This window comes from Coptis chinensis, chromosome 6, assembly GCF_015680905.1.
Source record: "Coptis chinensis isolate HL-2020 chromosome 6, ASM1568090v1, whole genome shotgun sequence".
NCBI lineage: Eukaryota > Viridiplantae > Streptophyta > Magnoliopsida > Ranunculales > Ranunculaceae > Coptis > Coptis chinensis.
The window spans coordinates 83,112,964-83,134,559 of record NC_141461.1 but is presented as its reverse complement, the minus strand read 5'-3'; the positions used below and the strand labels follow the sequence as shown (position 1 = coordinate 83,134,559).

Here is a 21,596-nt window from a genome sequence, read left to right as displayed (position 1 = left end):
TTTATGTTGATATACCAAATTAAGCAATCCTACATCGTGCTGTCTCATTTACACTCAAAGACTGTCACACCCCGAATTTCGACAGAATTCGGAAAAAATATTATTTGTTCCCGACTCTTCGATTTCCGAGGTGTGACGCACTCTCCACTTCCAAAAACCCATAAACAGTTTAAAATATCCGGATAATTAAAAACCAATAAAAATTTCAATTATACATAAGTCCTCTTTATTACAAAAATTCCCAATTAAGATTAGGTTACAAATCTCTTTTCAATAACTCTTTAATTAAAATATACAAATGAGAATACAAAAACATTGTCTAGACTTAAAATCTATATCACCTTAAGGGAAAACAAAATACATCCTGAAATGCAATGCTAACGCAAACCACACGCAGCAGCCAATCTTCTTCAACACTAAACCTCAGCCAAAACTTATCAACTATGTTCATTGGATGAACACAACTGATAAAGCAAACATGCAAATCGGGTCAAGATTATAAACAATCTTTGGTATGAGTAGTCCTAAAATACAACATATAATATACATATATATACAATAATCCCTACGGCAGTTAGTTCCTCCACCGAGGCCATAACTTTCAACAACTAATACAACATCCTTAAGATAATAATCTAGGTAGTTCCTCCAATCGAGGGCTTTAACTTCCCACTAACCACACAACAAACTATACGATCATAAATAAGGCATGTAGTTCCTCCATCGAGGTTTTTAGGTTTTAACTAAACAAATAACCAACTAAACATATTACCATAATTAGATTATTTCGGGCTTTCTTTGCGGTCCCTAAAATTCACGTCGATCTATGTCTTACCTAGTTTCCCCTGGCTACCACAATCGCTACCCAACTTTAACATGTACATCCACATGCCTCCCCTTACATAATGAACCACTCCGCTGCAGAACCACCTCCGGCGGGATGCCGCGACACCGTAAATCCTCACACGGAAGCAATTATGTAAGTAATGCCACTATTCTAAGATAAAATATCATGCGATCATCGCTCTATTTTGCGAACGGAATAATCAAAGCCACTATTCAAATTACGCTTAGAGGGCCATTCAACTTTTATTGAACGCCGTATGGGAAGGGGCGCCATTCCGATTAACCGGAACGCCAGGGAGGCCAATCACATGAGTTAGCATGGTAGTCGGGTTCTAGGATTTTCGTTATGTAATTTATTCGGTGTCATACATTAATGACTCATAAACATTTCTACTATATCACGCAAGGTCAATTACCTTATTGCGACTAAGCCCATAATATCTAAACATCTCAATTATATCTCATAGTCTACTTTCATTCTTTCACGTCTAATATATTATTCAGACTACACCACACCCCGCAAATATTCACCAATACTATATTAAGATCTCACATATAAAATAATGGGTGATATACATTTTCCAAGATATTGATTAATATAAATATCCCAAAGATATTATCTCATGTCCCAATGCTTCAACGTATCACATATATTTTTATTATAAGCATTATTAGGAATATAATGTCTCCTAACATCTCAATATCACACGTGTCAAAAAATACACAACATCAAAGTTTCAAATCTTTCTGGGATAATGACCACCAAATTATCAAGCTTCCACAAAGATTTTATTACTATATATTATCCATATAATATACACATAAAACGAAGACAAATAAAAATCAGCGATCCCACAATCAAAGCCCTCCAATATATATACGCTTATTTACACACTACTCACGCGTCAAATCTAAATTAGATAATGACCAACCAAGTTATATAATATCGACAATATTTTATATAATCAAATATGTGAAAAACTAGAAAAGTCAACATTCCACAGTCAAAGTCAACGGTCAAAGGTCAACGGTCAAAGTCAACAGTCAAAGGTCAATAGTCAACACATCACGGTCAAGGTCAAACTCAACATGTCGTGGTCAAAGTCAAAGTCAACATGCCATGGTCCAAGGTCAAAGTCAACCGTCAAAGTTAACGGTCGATAGTCAAAATCAAACCACAAGTTTCCGGTGTTCGACAGTCAGTAGGTCATAAGCCATGGTTAACGTAAAATTTAGGTCAAAGAAATCATAGCTCGTAGACTTTCGTAGAACGGTAATGGGTTAACCGGACCGAGTTCCCAAACCTTAACCCAAAAAGTCTAAAACCAATTTATTAATTTTACCCGACCCAATCGGGATCAATGTTAAGTCCTATGGACTGCCCCAAGCAATATTATAAATTGGCCCAAAACAGTTAAGTGATCGGGCCCAAAGGAAACTAATTAAACTGATCCAACACACAAATGGTTCGGCCCATCAATTTAACTGAACTGGTCCACAAATTTAAAACAAAACTGGGCCCAAATAGCTAATAGAATTTGGCCCATACAACTAAAACAAACCGGGCCCAAAAACTTAAACATTTCGGCCCAAGTAACAAATGAAATTAGACCGGCCCAAAAACTTAAACCGACCCAGGCCCAAGCCCAAGCCGTCAACAGTGCTTCTTCCTCACCCATTCTCTCCTCCACCACCACCAAAACCGCCGGCCACCCACTCCCATTTCAACAAGTCAGTTTTGATCCCCATAAGAAAACAAACAACATTAACAAAGACCATAACTCTAATTCATTCCATCCCGATTTCTCCTCAATCTAGATCTAAAATCCGACCTCCATTAAAGCTTGTTTTCAAGCTTCAATCGACAGCCCCACACAACCCTCAACCACCACTAACCAACCAATAACCAATTCCTCCATCTTCAATCAACAACAAAACAACAAAAACAATAAAAAATCAAATTACTGAAGGACGTCTGGGCGTGCCGCCATTGACGCACCTTCAAGCTTCGAACTCCCACTCTCCAACACCCAATCGACAGTCCACTACCACCATCATCAAACCATAATCACACAACTAACCAAAATCATACAACAGTTCAATCTACATACTGGCCGATATTGTTCTTTGGGCTTTAGCCGCCGCCAGGCCCAAACAAGGTTCGACAGTTCAAACCTCCATTAAGAGTTCAAACAACACAGGCAGTACGACTTCTTTATTTTAGTTTTGTTAACCGACATTAACGCTCTGTCGAGCTTTCGACAGTTTAAGGCTATGTTTGATAGGAGCTGTGGCAAATGCAAATTTTGTCACCATTTGCCACTGACAAATTTACTATGTGACAATTGCAAATATCTTGTGGCAAATTTAAATTGCCACTGTTTGATGATATTGTAGTAAATATCATTTGCCCTGATTTGCAACAATTTGTTGCTGTTTGATTGTCCAAATTTGCCGCGGTAAATATTTCATTTTTTCATTTTTTGTGTTTTTAAAATATTTAAGATGTGTTTGTTTACTGGCAAACCTCTAGTGAGAAAATTTGAGATTTGTCAGTGTTTTCTCACTAATTAATGTATTTTAAGGAGCTTAACAAAAGGTTTTGTTTGTTGGAATCCAGAAACAAGTGACTTCCCAAAATTGGGGCAGGGGTTCCTCCGTTGTTTCCAGAAATACATTTTACTTAAGAGCACCAGCAGTTGTAAAAAGAGTTGGTCATTTAACTAGGCACTGAAAGTATTGTCCACATTCACTAGAGAACACAAACATCCTCCTTTTTCTCGACCTCACTCAATGCTGGATTGCTTCTAAAAAAAATAAATTGTGAAGAAATTAATTTTCAAATAAGTAAGGAGATGGACTCAGACAATGCAGGTTTTCCAATTCAAATTTCAACATAATAGCCTCATCTGTACAATAACTTACGACTTCATTGTGAATAGTAGTGAACTTAAAACATTAATTAGATAAACATGATTCACATGTCAATGTCTGATACATGGCTTATTCTCCATCTTGGCACAGAACAATAAACCATCACTGGTCAAATTATTTGCCAATCTACAAGTTGGATTTTTCTTGGCTCAGGGCGATTCTTTAAATTAAGCAGGAATAGTTTCCCCTTAATTTGCATTCAAAGCCTACTCATTTCTTTGGGCTCTACAAAGTGTGACATTTCCATAAGCCAAAAGGATAGACAAAACAACCATTACGGCCAAGATTACCCTTTCAACGTAATCAAGAACCCGTGAATCCTTCATGGCATCAAGCTTGATCTTGAGGCCCGCGAACCCAAAGATATTAGAATAGGAAACAGGGAAATGAAGTAGTCAAGCAAATTAATATAAGGTTCAAAATATGACTAACGGACTAACCAACTTAAACTTCCGGGGCTATCTTGCACTTTTCGGTTTATGCCGGAGCGGAGGAAGAAGCCGATATACCCCTCCCCGGTACTTGCAAGAAACTGGATCACCAGTAGCGGCCAGCAGCCAGGCACTGAACCATCATCACCAAAGAAAGAAGCAGAAAAGAATAACAACAATCCACCGCGACTACCGGTCACACCATACACACCACCACCCATCCAACGCCTACTTACCACACCATCGCACACCACCCCACACACTAGTCATTACACCACCTGCCACCACCAAAGACGACTCACCACATTACCACCACACACACTCACACACACAACACCATAAATTTACACTCACCACACTACCACCACCCAAACACACACTCACCACACCACCAAAGACACAAATAAGATGCCTCCACACATCACCTTTTGCCTCTTTTCTTAGTGACAATGAAAAACTTACTTTACCCTCCCTAATTGTATTCTCGAGATCATACTAAACCATTGCCTAGCATTCTCTCGATATACCTTGTACTCTAAAGATCGAAGTTTTAGTGTTTGGGTCCAAAAGTTGGTCGCGGTAAAGGGACATTTGTCCTTTAATGTAAAGAACTTAAAACTTCTTAAACTAATCCTTTTTAGCGTGAAACTTCATAATTGATGATTCATTAAGCTCTAATAATGTTTTTATCAATGTTGTTGAAGATGAAATAAAGTGACAACAACCGGTCAAATCTCACATGAGTTGAAGGCCTATGGCCATTCAATGGCGAGTTGAGCACCTTATGTTTGTCAGTGATGCCAAAGTTCGAACTAGATTGGTTTCAACTTTCAAGCGAAAAGAATTCACCTTATATAGTTTTCTCATCTCTAGATTTCAAAGACATTATACAAGCATGCTGGTTGTAAAATATCTCCGGCTTTTTTCCATGTATTGAAGATTTGTAGTACAATCCACTCAATCCGGATGAATGGTCCGACATTGATTGACTAGCAACTCACAAAACATTGCATATTAATAAGGATAAGAAAACAACCACCTAGACATGAAGTATCAATCAATTGTACAATGACTAGAATCAATAAAATTATTTCTTTTATTTCTTTCTCAATTCGGAGAGTTGATGAACAAGAATAACCAATTCTTAAAACAATTTACACAATTAAGGGATTAACGATTAACAAGAGTTCTACAAACAAAACGCCTAAAACAGAGATAAAGAACCACATACTAGTAGCAATACTCCATTCACACTCACGAAGGTTGCTTGCATTTGCCAACTTCTAAGTAGCCTAGCACTCAAGAACAAAGAACTTTCGGCAACGGCTAATCCGTTTTCATTGCAATCCAAGCATCTCGCCAACTGCGCGTCTTCCTCGAGAAACACCTTTTCGACTTCCACTACAACTTCGAACATGGAACAAACCTTGCATCACCACATTTTCCACAAACAAAACCGGGCTCCGGTTTTTTTTTTTTTTTTGGGTCGGGCTCTTTTTTTTTGTGGCAAATCCACTTATTTCGTGGCAAATTTGTGTAGAATTTGTCGTGGTAAAAATTTACTCGGCCCCCAAAGTAAATTTTGCCACCAAAATCATGGCAAATGACAACTTGTGGCAAATCCAAAAAATTTGCCATAACTCAAAAACACATCAAACAAATTGGCAAACAAGTGAATAGTGCCATTTATTTGCATTTGCCATGACAAATGGGGCTATCAAACACGACCTAAGTTCAGAGTAATCACGGTTCAACAGCTTTAACAAGATATGAGTTCGGCAGGTTTAACCAAAATATAAAAAACGTAAACTCATGCACCGATATCACGAAAACTATAACTCTTGGTGAAATAGCAAAATAGCTACTCACTGTATGAGCAACTCCTATTTAATTTCTCCGAGTCCGGAAGCCGTCCGCTCCCACCCTCCGTAAATCCAAATTTTCATCTCTGGGCTTCCATTTTCATTATTTTATTTTTTCCAACCCTATTTTCTAGAAAAATGTGTTTATATACTTGGGTCCAAACCTAAAGCCCAACACCGACTTTCGGGCCCACGATCCCCTAGTCCGATCCGAATTTAATTTTGAAAATAAAATAATTTAATTAATTAATAAATAGAAAAATACGTATTTTAAAATACGGGCGTTACAAAGACAATATCAACAATCTACCCAATTCATATAGTTAAGCGATAAAAAACTACATTTCAAAACTATCAAATTTCTAGACTTACCACTTTCTAGGCTTATCAAAATCTATGATAAATCCTTAACAGCCAATTTAATCAGCCTTAATTTCATCAAAACAAACTAACAAGTCATATATATAAGCTTTTCAAACTACATTTCTAGCATAGACAATACATAGAGACGTACACACATGATTTAATGTAGATATAAACAGTAAGAAAAATGGCTGGCACATACCCAATAGAGAAGCTTCAAGAAGGTGAGTTCTCTAAAGAACATGATCCATAGGAGTAAGTGTACCAAACTTAACCCTTTCATTTCAGCTCAAAACTCACAAAAAAAAAATAGAAAATTCATCAAAATCATACCTATTTGTGGGAAGTGGCGATGAGAGATCCAAAATTCGGCACCAATTCTAGACTTCTATTTTTCTCGCGCCAAAGTGGTGTTGAAGAGTGAGAGTAATTTATTTAATTTTTTTTCGGTGTTTTTTCTCTTTGAGAGAGATCGAGGTGGGAGAAAGGGTAAAATGGGGAGATAATTATCTACACGCCTGTGTGAGTGGCGTATACAAAAACTTGTTTTTTTTTCTTGCCCGCCACTGCTGATGGCAGATAACAAAGGTCGATATTTAACGATATTACGGCAGATAACAAATAACGATATTTAACAAAGTTGATATTTTGGCTGCACGCCAGTATCACTAGCGGTTGAAAAAACAAACCATTGGGTCTTATTTTGCTATCCCACTAACGGTATACATTGTGCTGTTGTGGTTTGGCGTTTTGTTGCACCAAACCATTGGACCTAGCCTTAGTAGTGTTAATAGATATCGACCGGGTGTGTAAATAGATGTTTAGAGTTATAATTGTTATTTAATAAATAAACGGACTATAGTTTCAAAATTGGGTGCTAGTTTAGAAATGTGGTGTATCGTCAATAAAATACTAAAGCAAAATGCATGCTATGTAATTGTCACTAAGTCACTATATATATATGCACATTAAGTAGGCTCCCGATACAACTCCGAAGGCAAAACTCCGTATACAAGACAAAGACAAAGCAGAGAAGTATACATATCCATATCTTAATATCAAATTAAAGCATCCACAAATGGTATTTTTCAAGCTCTATTAAAATTCTACATCATCATCTCCTATTAAAACGGGAATTATTCATCTATTAGAAAAATAAATATAATTCTAATACTTCCAATTAAAACGGAAATCCTTCTCCTATTAAAACGAGAATTCATCTCTATTGGAAAGGAAAAATTTAACATATCTAATTAAAACGAGAATCATTCTCATATTAAAACGGGAATCAACACTTCTAAATTAAGTCAACTATTAAAACGGGATCCCTCTCCCAATTAAAAAACGGGTTTTTAATATCTTAATATTAAAACTCCTACAAAGGGTATTTTTCAAGCTCGATCTATTAAAATTCTACATCATCATGGGAATCATTCCCCTATTAGAAAAAAAAAATTATAATACTTCCAATTAAAATGGGAATCATTCTCCTATTAAAACGGGGCCTCTCAATTGGAAATGAAAAATCTAGCATATCTAATTAAAACGAGAATCATTCTCATATTAAAACGGAAATCAACACTTCTAAATTAAGTTAACTATTAAACGGGATCTCTCTCCCTCTCCTAATTAAATAACAGGTTTTTAAAACTTAATTAAAACAGTTGGTTAGAAAATTAAAACGGGTTAGCAACTAAAACGATAATCATTTCCCCCAATTAAAACAATTTATTATAATTTTTTTATATGTATAGTTATGATCATTGAGCTTACCCCTGTGACGTATTCAAATTTTCCCGTTCATCAGACTCCATATTTTTCTATATAGTAAAGATTAATTGGGAAATTGGCCAACAACTAACCCACCACATTTGAAATCTAATTAGTCAAGTATCAAAATGCTTAGGCGCGGCCTCGGCGGCCTTAGGCTGTTGATCAATTTACTGCTAATGTCGTGGCCAATAGCTAAAGCATGAAAAGCATAAAGCCTTTTTTACCATAATGCTTCTTCATCAATGTCTAGTACAACACCACAATACAACATACTGACTATATAATTAACATTAATATTTTGTAATGGTAATTGATTAACATCATTCGTAAAAATGGAAGAAAGCTAGATAGTTGAACTAATCAGGCCCTGTTTGGCAGCATGAATTGCCCAACCTGTAGAAGAAATAAGGCCCTGTATACCAAGTCCTAGTGTTTGGTCCGGTCTATTTTATGAATTGGGGTCACAACTAATGAGTAGGGTATAAACCAGGTAAATTGTGAAACCATAAAAAACGTGGATAGTGGATCTTTGGGTTTAGGTGAGATAACGTAATACACGAGAGAAATACAGGAGAGAGAAAACATCATTTTATTCATTCAAATTATACACTCACAAAATCGAGTCTTCTTCTTCACCCACTCATTTTCTTTTCTCACAAATTTCTCCCTTCACATTTCTAAATTAAAATTAGAGATAAGAATGAAACAGGAGGAGCAAACAAAAAAATAAAATAAATAACGGTCTATGGTTTATTCTTCTTCACCGTCTCCATTCCGATCGACCGACCACCACTTTGATTCTTCCATGAAATTATGTTGAATTGAAATTTGGTTTTTCTTTTTGAAGTTATTGATATGGGTTTTCTTTGGTCAATTTTTGTGTGTGTGTGTGTGTGTGTTTTTTTTTTTGGGATTTTTATTCATTGGAGAGTTGAAAAAAAAACAATAAAAAATGGCACAAGACAATCCCTCTAAAGAAAAAAGGACCAAACAATTTCTAGAGTAATTACTTTTGGAGTATCCACCACTTGTTTTCCATACCCTGAACATAATCGAATACTACCGAATTTCACATGGCCAAACAGAGCCTCAATGAAATGTAGTTTGAATGGAGTACTAGGTTTAACAAAAGAAATACTTCAACTGAAAGAAAATCATCACAGTATGCTCTACATACAAGCAAAGCCCAAACAATGGATAACACAAAAAGTAATAGATTAAGGTAGACTAGAAAAAATAAGGAATAGTTAGTTAGTCACCATTTTGAGAAAGTTATTTATGTTTATGTTTATGTTTATCCATTTGATCATGAAATTACTGACATGGTTCCAGCACTCACCTTCTCCTTCATTATCTCTCTTAAAGCTTGTTCTCAAAGAAAGAAGGAGTGTTAGAAAGAGGAAAGAAAGAGTGTGAAAGAATAAGAAGAGAGAGTGAGAGTGAGAGTGAGAGTGATAGAGTGACAGGTAGATCTAGCTAATGAAGTCGCAATACATGTTGAATATTCTGACACAGATACGTAAGATTTTATAGGCTCGTTATTGGACATGTTTTTTTTCCCTCACTAGTTGTAGTTGACCCATCGTGTAAATATCTTTTAAAAAATATATGACTCCTATGCGAAGCTTATGTGGTTCTATAAATTTACACGTACAAAGATATTGCTAATATGTACTTTTCATAAAATATAGAGATGTAAAACGAACGTAAAGAAAATAATAATAAAAAAATAATAATAAAAAAATAAATTCTAATGAGTTTGTTTTTAAAAGAATAGGATTTGCTATTCATAAAGGACTTGCGGCACAACTTGTACACTTGTCATAATTATTTGTAAAATTCGTTATTAGTATTAATAAAATTTTCACTTTTAAAAAAAATGTCATGGGGTGTAAAAGGCAGAAAAATATAGCTATTGCTTTCCTCTTTTTTTTGGTTTGCCGGAATACATGTCACGGGGTTTCTTCTCCGCAAACTTCTTATTCTTATTGATCTTTTCTTCTTCTCATATTCCTTTATTTTCCTTTTTAGCTTTCAGTTTTTCACAGATGTTTCCAATCTCAGTCAACTCATCAATGTGATCAAACTCAAAGGAACACTTGGTGCATTCAAACTTTGGGTCGTCTTTCGTATTCTCGTCACCTAACAATATAAGAAAATGAAATAAGGAAAAAATAGTTGATAATTAACTGAAATTAGATAAAGATTAAATGCTACTATTTTACCTTTTTTGGTGAAGATATAGTGATATACAGTGAAATCAAGTTAAGGAAAAATAAAAATAAAAATACTATATCTATAACTCACATAATGATAGATAACATCACATATATTATGCACTCCTTGACCTATAATATATGAGTAACAAAAATAATTATTAAAATATAATACAACAATCACTCATGATGAACACATGCATATTCTGATACATGCAACAATTTGTCCATGAATTACAGAGGTTTACAGACTTTTCGGGCAACGCATTACTAATTTATTTTACAATAGTTGTAATAAGAAAAATTATGTAAATTAGAGACTATATATCCACGGGGTGTGTAAATAGATGTTTAGAGTTATAATTGTTATTTAATAAATAAACGGATTGTAGTTTCGAAATTGGGTGCTAGTTTAGAAATGTGGTGTGTCGTCAATAAAATACTAAAGCAAAATGCATGTTTTCAATAAAATACTAAAGCAAAAGAGCAAGTTTTCAATAGAGCCAGGCCTGCATTCTAGTTTATCAATATTAAAACTAGTAACTCTTGGTTTTTCTAGTGTTTCACTTCATTTTCCATCCAATTTAAAAAGATTAAAAACACCACATTTCTTAAAATGAATTTTCAGCGGGCTTAAACCAAGTCCAACAACAAAACGCAGTATTTGCACTTTGCAGTGTTACTTTTTTTTAGATACTCCCTATTTAACACAGCAACACACTTTGCACGTGCTCTTTTTGGTTTTTCCCCAAAATAAAAACGAAAAAACAAATTAGGGTTTCAAAAAATTCTACTCGATCATCTTTCAAAATTCGAATTTATTTCTCAACCAAACACCAAATTAACAAACACCCATTTTTTCAATCAAGAAGATTAGTGCTAATTTGAAGAATAATTGTCTATTCCAGGTTTGAATTGTTACACTTACAATTTTGAATTTTTAAGGATAAGAGATTATATTGATGAAGTTGGAATCAACTTATTGTTTAATTTAGTATATTACTCAATGGTGAAGTCTAGCTTGTTGAGAAACAACAGTTTGTTTAGTTTGAATTCATTGTATATGTCAATTTAGTGTTTATTTCATCATTTCGATGGATGGGAGTTTGATGTAAGTTGAATTGGAATAAGAAAGATTAGATCTTTATATTAGAGTTTATTGGGGGAAAAAAAAATAGAAGGAGAAGTGAATTTTGTGTTTATTTTGTTTTTTTGGTAGAGAATATAATGGATGTTGATAATGGAGGAGGGAGGAGAGTTTATAATCGGTTTGGAGGATCACAGAATTCAGGACCATCGAAAATATGTCATTATTTTCAACAAGGGAGGTGTACTAGAAACCCGTGTCGGTTTCTTCATGTATTGTCAGAAGATAGCAGCAACGATGGAATCGGGTCGAAAAGGAGTAATGGATTCGCCAATGACAGGGATTACTCTGGTCCTCAGGGATTTGCACGCAGAAAATCCAACCCCAATTTTAGTTCCAACCACACTGTACCGTCAAAATGGGGCAGAGGTCACGGAGGTACAGGAGGTGGGGCTGCTGGGTATAGACCTCCTCCGAAGGTCCAGGATAAGCTTTGTCAGTTTTGGATAGATGGGAAGTGCAGTTATGGAGATAGTTGCAGATATCGGCATCAGTGGTTCAGTAGTGATAGCTTTACAATGTTGACACAACTTCCAGGCCATGAGCAGGTACTAGTTTTGGAAATTTGTTTTTATTTTTGGGTGTTGTATATAGGTGTTGAATTTTATACTAAACTGAAGGAACTTTTTGAGTAGGTCATTAATGGGATCGCTTTTCCCATGGGGTCTGATAAACTATATTCCGGGAGCAAAGATGAATCTGTGCGGGTGTGGGACTGTCAGACTGGCCAGGTTCTATGCACTTTTATTTTATATAATTTTCTTTGTGGCCCTTGTATGCGTTGGTTCCAGGTTTGCGATAATTTTTTTGACTCAGTATGTTACTCGTCTTCTTTTCAGTGTGCTGGTGTGGTTAATCTGGGTGGTGAAGTTGGCACTATGATGAGTGAAGGTCCATGGATTTTTGTTGGAATTCCCAATTTTGTCAAGGTAAGTTCAGTTATAGATTATCTCTGTTTGTTTGTTTAATACTTTAATGTTAGAATTTGTAAGTTGTCTGTGTTGAATTCCAATGGCGCGTATTTAGAGTTCCAACCACACATAAAGTGTTTGATTTGGCAAACCAACTAAGCAGGACCCGCACAAATTTTACATCTTTCAGTTTAAATAAACACTAGAGTTCAAAATATGGATATTTATGTACAGAAAGCTCGAGACAAAGATATAGTTTATTTGAGGCAGCCACACCCAAAAAACTAAAGAAAGCCAAACAATATGTACTCATCCCAAATCACACCCAAAATGTTGCAAATTTAAACGTCATTAGAGGATGTGAGGGAAACTTATTGGCTGAGGACGTAAAACTGAAAAACCTGTAAATCGGAAACTAGGTCCTTGAATTTAGTTCGAATTTTCTTTTTATTATTATTGGCATGGAAGCATTGACAAGGATGGTGGGAAAAGTTCGGTTATTAGAACTTTTTAGAGGCTTTAGGGCTTCTAACAATGGGCCCAAGGTGACAATTTTATAATTTGCAGATGAGACATAATTCTTGGTGGATGCATCTTCATCTCAGCTGCTCATGGTGAAGACCATCCCGTTTACGCTTGAAGTCAGTCTTTGTCACAAACCTAACTTAGTCAGGATATTTATAATGGCGGTAGGAGAAGTGGAGATATTAGTAGTCTTGCAGCTGTTATTGAGTGTTCCATTGGAGTGCTACCATGCAAGTATTTCGGACTGCCTATAGGTGCCAAATACAGTTGCACAGATGTCCGAGACTCCTAATTGAGCTGTTTCAAAGAAGGTTGAGTGGCTTGAAGAGTATACTTCTTACAAAAGGAGGTGGAGTGACGCACATCAAAATTGTTTTGACTAATTTACCGATTTGCTTATATGTCCCTCCTCAAAAATTCCGTGAGCATGGCTCTCCATTTGGAAAAGAAAATGAACGCTGTTTGGAAAAGATAATGAGAGACTTGTTGTGGGGACTGTGAAGGAAAACGTAAGGTTCACTTGGTGGTATGTGATAAATTTTGCTCTTCAGTAAAAAAAAGGTGGGGTGGCAATGAGCTTAATTCTTTGTGGAAAGAAGCTAATGGTGTCTGGTGTCTTAAGGAAGTGAGACACCCTCATATTTGTAGCTTATGAAAAGGAGTCTTGACAACCTTCTAGTTGTTCAAAAAAGGCATATTTTGTGAGGTCGAAATGACGAAAAGACATCATTATGGCATGATATATGGTGTGTAGGAAGTTCCCTCTATAGCTGTTTTCGATCTGTTTGTGGAGAGAAGTTGTCGTTGCTAAGTATGGTGTAGAAAATGCTGGCTGGTTTCCATGGAGAAGTGTGATGCCCTTATGGTTGTAGCTTGTGAAAAAGATTCAAGGTATAAGTTGTGAGGTCCGAAAGGGAGCAAAGAAAGCATTCTGCATGGTTTGTGGTGTTTAGGAACTCCCCCGTATAGCTGTTTCTATCTATTTACGAATGAAATGTCTGCATGTAAATAACTAAATATGTCAAAGTAGTGAAATTTTTTAATAGCACCAGCATTATGGTTGCCTGGAATCTTCACAGAAGAGTACTTAGTAACAATTGGGAGGTTGATACTGTGGTGCAGCCTCTGGAGCTCCTTCAAAACCATCAAAGAAACGATGGTGAGGACTAGTGGACTTGGTCATTGGAAAGAATTGATCTTCTTAGTTAGTTCTTTCTATCAAATGATTAGGAAGGGGTGTGATGTTACAGCTACTATACCTCCACCTAGTATACCTTTTAAGCTTGTGTGGAAAGAATTGATTCCTTCAACAGTTGGCTTCTCTTGTGGGGGTGCACTCTTATATTGAATACTTACCATTGACAAGTTGCAAGACTCCGGGATGACCATCCGAAAATATTTGTATTGTGGTAGCGAGTAGTCCATCTTGTACATGTTCTTCCAATGGAATCTGGCTACCTAGATGTGGCAAGCTCTTTCAGACGGTATAGTATCCTCCCTACTTCTACAATTTTTAAATTGTGAATAAAGGACCTCCTGTGCCTGTGTCTGAAGCCAGCCTTGTGTCATTTTTGCAATTTGGTTTAGGGAGTTGACCACGCATGCAAGTATGTGGTGCCTATGGAGACCTAGGAATGCCAGGATTTGTCGGGATGAAACAATCTCAATGGAGAAGAAGTTAATTTCTACCAAAGCTTGAATTTGGTATTGGATGTCAAATTCTACAGAAAGGAGAGGCAGGTGATTTGAGGAGCTCAATTTCTGCTGAAAGTGCACAATGTATAGCTCATCCAAGAAAAATGTGGACTTAAAAGTTGAACTAAGGGCTGATTTGTGTGGATATGATCTCCCCACCATGGAGAACATGCCCACAGGAATTCAGCTCATTCAAAGAAGTCTAACCCTGTCAAAAGGTTGTTATGAAAGTGGAAAATTTTGGACCGTTAGTTAGAATTTCAAAATTGAACAATAATTTTTAGTGGCCCTAGTCGTATCCAAATTGGACAATTTTTAGTGAGAATGATCTCCATTGTGGGCAAATCATATCCACAAAAAATCTGGCCTTAATTCATTTTTGATGTTGAAAATAAGGGCACAACGTGGGCATAATTAGTGTGGCTCTATCCTTCCCCTTCAAATTACCAATTCTTATCATAATAAATATCTTGTGGTAAGAGATTAAGAGTATTGTGATGAAGGCAAAAAACTGAAAAAGGAAATGAAGTGACAAGTTAGAGTTCGCCCATCATTTGATGGAGTTGGGTTCTGTGTTGGCTTCAAAAAATGCATGGGTCATAGGAATTTTTTGATGTTTCACAATTTATTATTATCTTACATATGATTAGTATGACTGATTAACTTGGATGATATATAGGCGTGGAATACCCAAACAAACACTGACCTCAGTCTTAGTGGGCCTGTTGGACAAGTCTATGCTTTGGCTGTAGGCAATGGGATGCTTTTTGCTGGAACACAGGTATTATATGTGATTTGCTACTTGTTTTTTGGATATTGTTACTTTAAACACTTATTAGGGTGTCTTGGCCTGTCTGATCTAACATAATTCACACGTGCTGCAGGATGGTAATATATTGGCATGGAGATTTAGTGCAACCAACAACTGCTTTGAACCAATTGCTTCTCTTAAGGGGCATACTGGTGCTGTTGTTTCGTTAATTGTTGGAGCCAATAGGCTCTATTCTGGATCCACAGACTCCACAATTAGAGTAAGTTGGTGTTTGGTGAAGGTTTCTTCCTGCTATTTTCTTTCTTGTAATTATATCCTGGTTTTTGTTGTCCTCGCCCATTACAGTTAGGGTTACTAGGTTTTATATAACTATATGTGGACTACATAGCTAGAATAGTTGGTTTATTGAGTCTCTTCCTGATTTCTAGTATCTGTTAGCTCAGTCATAGATTCTATTTATTTATTTATTTCTTTTTTGATAGAACTTGTTGTTCTTTGATTATGAACTTTAGATGACTTCGTCTTTTGGAATCTTTGCATTAAATGAATAAAGTTTATGATAAGATGAGACCAAAAATAGTGTCAACTGTATAGGAATAGAGGCCACCTTGCCTTTTAATTCCTTTTGATGTGGGCATTGGCTCTTTTATAAGATTTGTTTTTCCGATTCTGCTGGGGAAGGGAATCTGTTGTGTATATATGTGGATGCCATGGGATGAAACATTTGATTTATATATTTTCTCCCCATACTATAAAAAATTTGAGGGCTGTCTAGTTTTCAATGATGTTCCACTTCTGTGTGGTATTTGCTTAGAAAGTGAGAAATGAAGTCACTTTAGAAACTAAGACTACAGTGATTCTTTAACCAAATACAGTATGAAACGAGAGTTTAGGTGGAAAAGCCGAAAGGGTATTATTTTACAGACTAATAAAAAGAAACTAAAATGCTTGAGGTGGGTGAAAGATGGTCTCTCTTTTACTGGTGGAATCTCTCTTCTACAACTAAAGATGCTGGAAGAGATCTTAGTTCTGGGTGAAAATTATGTTAATCGCTCATCGAAGAACATTCTAGGGACGCTTGGTTGGAATGATTATTGATATCTCGATTTTGATTGTAGTGTGACTTCGGCTGTTTGTCTTTGTTGGAAGCATGTGTTCTTTTCTTTTTTCTTGTTACTTTAGATTATCTCAAAGCACTTCTTTTTCGCTTTTGATTGCAGTCTTTTCCTTTTACTGTTAGAAAAACTATTCCTATTTCCTTATGTGTATGGTGTTTAGTTTCCTTTTAATTTATTCTTCTGTTATTAATCACCTTAAACATTAAATTTTACTTCTCAGGTGTGGGACCTTGATACACTACAGTGTATTCAGACTTTGAAAGATCACACATCTGTTGTTATGTCTGTTCTCTGTTGGGAACAATTCTTATTATCGTGTTCATTGGACCAAACAATAAAGGTTTGTTTCGCTGATGGATTTATTTTCTTGTAGCTATATGTGTATGCCAGAATATTTAAGCTCATAATTCCTGTTGTGGTTCTGCAGGTTTGGGCTGCTACAGAGACTGGGAGCTTGGAAGTGACTTACACCCACAAAGAAGAGCATGTAAGCCATAATCTTTTAGCTTCTCTTTTGTTTGTGTTGTTTATTTTGATTTTGATTTTTTTTTAAAGTTTATATGGAATCTCTTGTGATGACATCTGTATCTTTTTACAATTTCTGTATTATGCCATATCTTCATGTTTGCCTGTGTATTTTGAAACTTCCCCATTTTCTTTTCTGTTTCATGATAAAGGTAACTTATTTAAAGGAGAGGCATGTGTTAATGTGGTCTTTCTTTTTTGTCCAAAATGTACCTAAGCCGCCTTCTTGTACCGCAGAAGTCAAACACCAACCATCTGGGTTTCACCGTTTCAGTGGTGGAGTAACTTGGTATAAAGTTGGTTATTGGAAGCAAAGATACCTATTGAAGGGAGGCCTAGGGTTTGTCAAAAGCTCCTGTTCTTACCCTCCTGATTAGTTATTTAGTTACTTCTCCATCTTCTTGACCTCCTTGACTTTAGTCTCTTAAACTGATAAAGAAAATATTGATTGGGAGTTTGAGATATTTTTCGGACATAAGCAATGTTTGTGAATGTCAAAAACACCTGGAGATGCATTATTTGATTTAAGTTTATTAAAAACATCCCCAAACAAAAATAATTAAATAACATTAAAAAAAAATGATTTTTATCACAATGCACAGTTTCTTTTGCTGAAGTCAGTATCCATATTGATTTTTTGAATGAAGATCTGCTTACAGCTATAGGTTAATATTTCCAGCTTCTTGCTAAGTGATTGTAGAGGAATCAGAGAATGTTTGATGACAAGTTTTCTTTCAGTGACTAAGTAATTTGTGATGTAAAAGCATATATATGGGTATGAGCCTTTCTCCTGACCTCCGTTGGGGGCTTAAGATTTGATAACATGTTTGTGTGGAAATCTAATTTTAGCCCTAGAGCAACTACTTTAATATCGTGAGTTTGTAGTTCTGTTTTTGTTGCATAAATTATTTTTGGTGCTAAGAAACTGGATATTGTTACCTAAACCGAAGAGCTCCAAATAGCATAGCTTTATGTATCTGTTATCTTTTATCTTTTATCGGTGAAATTCTCCTTGACAATTAAGACACGACGGTATGTCTGGTAGCATTGCCAGGCTCTTGCCTCCATAAGATACCCATTTTTACCTGCTATTGTATCCCCTTTCTCTCCAAAAGAACCGCTTTTCTTGGACATCTTCCTCATCATCTTTTTTCATTCCTGTTGGTCTCTAAAATTTGTGGTGTAATATTTGTAACAATCTCCAGTCTCTTTACATTCATTAAATTACGGAGTTTGTATTGGTAAATTCATGTTTATGAGTTTGGTGTTGGGCAAATTGCCAAATTCGTAGAAGTGCTAAATCTGGAGTTTGTTACTTAAAAGGCTAAAGGACAGGCCAAGTTTCTTTCCCTAGATACTACCTTTTTGAGTATAATATACTGTCCTAAGTTTATTCGTTTTAACAGCTGGAAAGGACAGGTTTCTTGGGAAACAAAAGATGACCTAGTTTTAGCCTAATAATTTGAATAACATTCGTTTAAACAACCACAATACACTTGAAAAGCAAAAAGTGGAGTTATTGAGTAGTAATGAACAAAACAACTGATAAAAAAATATTGTCAAAAACCAAAAGAGGAGGACAATCCAAGTTGGTTTGAATTCTACTCGAATTTTGTTGCTATCCTTGTTTTTTCTCCATCAACAATGTGAAAACTTGTTCTAAATCTTGTAGATTGTTTTTATTGTACAACTGTGTTTTTGAAGCCACTTTCATAAGGGTGTTTTTTTATTCTTTATTTATCATTTTTTTTGAGTTGCTTGCTACTTGTAGTAAATTTATGCACTAGGATGTAGTAAATAAATGGTGTTACTTGTAGGACAGTCTATTTTTTCTGAGTTACTTTTATACTGTAAAATTTTAATTGTTTTAAGCTCTCTGACCATCTCTGATATTTACAGGGTGTGCTCGCCCTCTGTGGGATGCATGATGCGGAAGCCAAGCCGGTATTACTATGCTCGTGTAACAACAACGTTGTACATCTTTATGACCTGCCATCGTAAGTTCACACAAGATAACTTGATTAAATTTGCTTTGATCAAGTATACGGATGAAGTAATTGTTTTCCTGTGTGCTGTAGATTTAATGAACGTGGAAAGATCTTCTCTAAAGAGGAAATCCGAGCTATTCAAATTGGTCCCGGGGGATTATTTTTCACTGGTGATGGAACTGGTGAGCTCAAAGTGTGGAAGTGGTCCGAAACAGCATCTCTGTGATGATGTATTCACTCTGTATGCATGAGGATTTAGTTAACCATCTTTGTTGCTGCACCAAATTAGTTGGGAAGGGTGGATTTCTATTTGGAATTATAGAATGTTGTCAGCTTGGCCAGAATTGGTTCTCCCAAAGGTTTGCCCTGGAGTAACTGTTTTTCGTGAAAGCACAAACAAGGAAATCAGAGGCTTTTTATGATTGATCTTATCTGCATCGAGGCTCTTTTTTTGTAAAGATAAAAGTTTTAATTATGTTTTATTTTTAGTACAAAATGTACGAGAGTGATACCGTGATATATAAATCAGAAATGGCAGTTTCTTGGTTCATTTTATTGGCTTTTACTTAACAGGTCATTCTTGTCCTTTAAGTTGTAATCTTTGTTCCTTCTCAATGGGATTCTTTGTACTTATTTTCTGTTATGATTGAAATTAAGCCCTTCAATTCCCCTTTAATCGTAGAAGGTTGGGACTTGGGAGTGTGGTGGGGGCATCCGTCTTTAGAGCATGTCAATTGCACTCTAATACATACGGGTAGGCCTAATATTTAAAAAAACTGAAAGAAAAGAAAGATACTCGCCCTGCTTCTACCTTCACCAATAACAGATTCCAAGAGATCCAGACTACGGGCAACTGATCCACATCCATTGCCCACGACTTCCAATAAAATGTCTCTTGTTAACCTCTTCCGTATTTACGTTGCATTTAGTTGGTTTGCAACAGAAAGACGGCTTTTGTAAAAGTTTATATTTAAACTGCACGGTGATGGTGTGCACAGTGCACTGCAAAGCAATAGTAGCCAGGCCACACAACATCCAATATCCATCAGAGAAGAGCGTTGGTCCTCGGATATGTACAGAATTGACTTGGGTAAATGGTATCTAAAGAAATTCCAAATGCACCTCCGACCGTAATACTAATAGCTCCTGTTGAACGGATTGTCTTTCATACAGCACATAATAAACTTTGAACAAATGTGATAAAGATAACACATTATTATTCATGCTAACAATTCTGTCTATTATTAGTTACTCAGTCTCCAAATCATATCATAAAAAGATAAATTAACAGTTATTCTTTGCATACAATTTTGCCTAATAATAGCTACGTACACACTCTTCACTTCCTATTATATATTACCATGTCGAGTTTTTCTTGTACAAATATTGCACTCGAAGAATTTATAGAGAAAAAAAAAATTGTTTTGGTTGATTATGTATAGACTGTGATCACTCTTCTAATCTTACTCGTCTCTAGTTCTTTTCTCTTTCCCCCTCTTCTTTTTCTCACTCCCTCTCTTATATATCTCCTCTCCTTCCACGTACTCGGCGGTTATCTTGCGGTTCTGGTTCCGCTCTCCCACTCTCCACGTTTCGCAGCAGTTCTAGAGCGGTTGGGATACCGCGGATCTGATCCTGTGCAACCTGTCTTCCCACGCTATACCGCATCCGGTCCCTTTGTTACCACTAACCTCCTAGGTCATGTGTACGTCCTATACAAATGCCCTCTCTCGGCCCTATTGTTGGTCCAAGGACGGGCAATGGTGCCGGTGAACTACTCTTTCTCTTTTCCGTTACACCCCTGCTGAATACTTTTGTCCGACCCTCCCATTCGTCCCTTTATCTCTTTCTCCAAAGACGTGTTCCACGTGCTTCCCCTCATCTTGCCACTGAAAATTTGGCGAATACGGCGACGCCTCAGATGTCGCTGCCCTTCAAAATTGAGATTACACGCGCGTCCCTATTCCTTTGGTTCTCATTTGGATCGGGTTACCGCTTTGTCCCCCCTCAAATCCCGCTTTTAAATCTCTCCTCTCTCACAACCCCAAAACCCTCAAACGGTAAACCCTCACCATTTTTTTTTTCAACTTCACCTTCTTCAACCTCTTCCCCTTTTCCGTCGTGCCACTTTCTTGGCAAGAACCTCCCGACGCGTTTTGGTTACGCCCTCCATTGTTTTGGCCCTGGTTTGTCTTTATTTGTGCATTCATTGTTTATTTTGTTTATTTTGGGTTCCTCATTATCTTCTTCTTTTCCTAGATTGCGATCTATCTTTTTTGAATTTCCCTCCTTACCTTTGTTTCCATTATGCCTTCATCGGAATGTGAGGTCATCTCCTCCACCCAATCCTCCGCCACCACATCGTAACTGATCCCTCTACCCCTAGATCTAGTCATCAATCCGCGGACGATCTGAATCCCCGGCTTCAAACTCTACCGATCCCAATTTGTTCCATCTCGCCGGGTAGGACACCTTCTCTCCCATCACCGC

The 21,596-nt window shown here is 36.4% G+C and overlaps 1 protein-coding gene across 2 annotated transcripts; it reads left to right on the top strand.

The window, feature by feature from the left end:
• Positions 1-11,187: 11,187 nt before the first annotated feature.
• LOC147494896 (zinc finger CCCH domain-containing protein 48-like) lies at positions 11,188-19,656 on the top strand. 2 transcript variants are annotated; one of them, XM_086569375.1, is made up of 10 exons: positions 11,188-11,333; positions 11,645-12,120; positions 12,208-12,303; positions 12,412-12,501; positions 15,383-15,484; positions 15,588-15,734; positions 16,814-16,933; positions 17,021-17,080; positions 19,018-19,115; positions 19,197-19,656. In XM_086569375.1, exons 2-10 carry the CDS (start codon positions 11,653-11,655, stop codon positions 19,330-19,332), a joined length of 1,317 nt encoding a protein of 438 aa, XP_086425501.1. In that variant the 5' UTR covers positions 11,188-11,333; positions 11,645-11,652; the 3' UTR covers positions 19,333-19,656. The 2 variants fall into 2 exon arrangements, with proteins under 2 accessions (XP_086425501.1, XP_086425502.1); XM_086569376.1 differs by having other exon boundaries at positions 11,216-12,120.
• Positions 19,657-21,596: the final 1,940 nt, after the last annotated feature.

Bases quoted from the DNA above. Each gene is read 5' to 3' on its own strand.
- LOC147494896 (XM_086569375.1), top strand. From the start codon at position 11,653: ATGGATGTTGATAATGGAGGAGGGAGGAGAGTTTATAATCGGTTTGGA. The intron at 12,304-12,411 runs GTTCTATGCACT...TCTTCTTTTCAG, and splicing joins GGGACTGTCAGACTGGCCAG to TGTGCTGGTGTGGTTAATCT. The intron at 16,934-17,020 runs GTTTGTTTCGCT...GTGGTTCTGCAG, and splicing joins CATTGGACCAAACAATAAAG to GTTTGGGCTGCTACAGAGAC.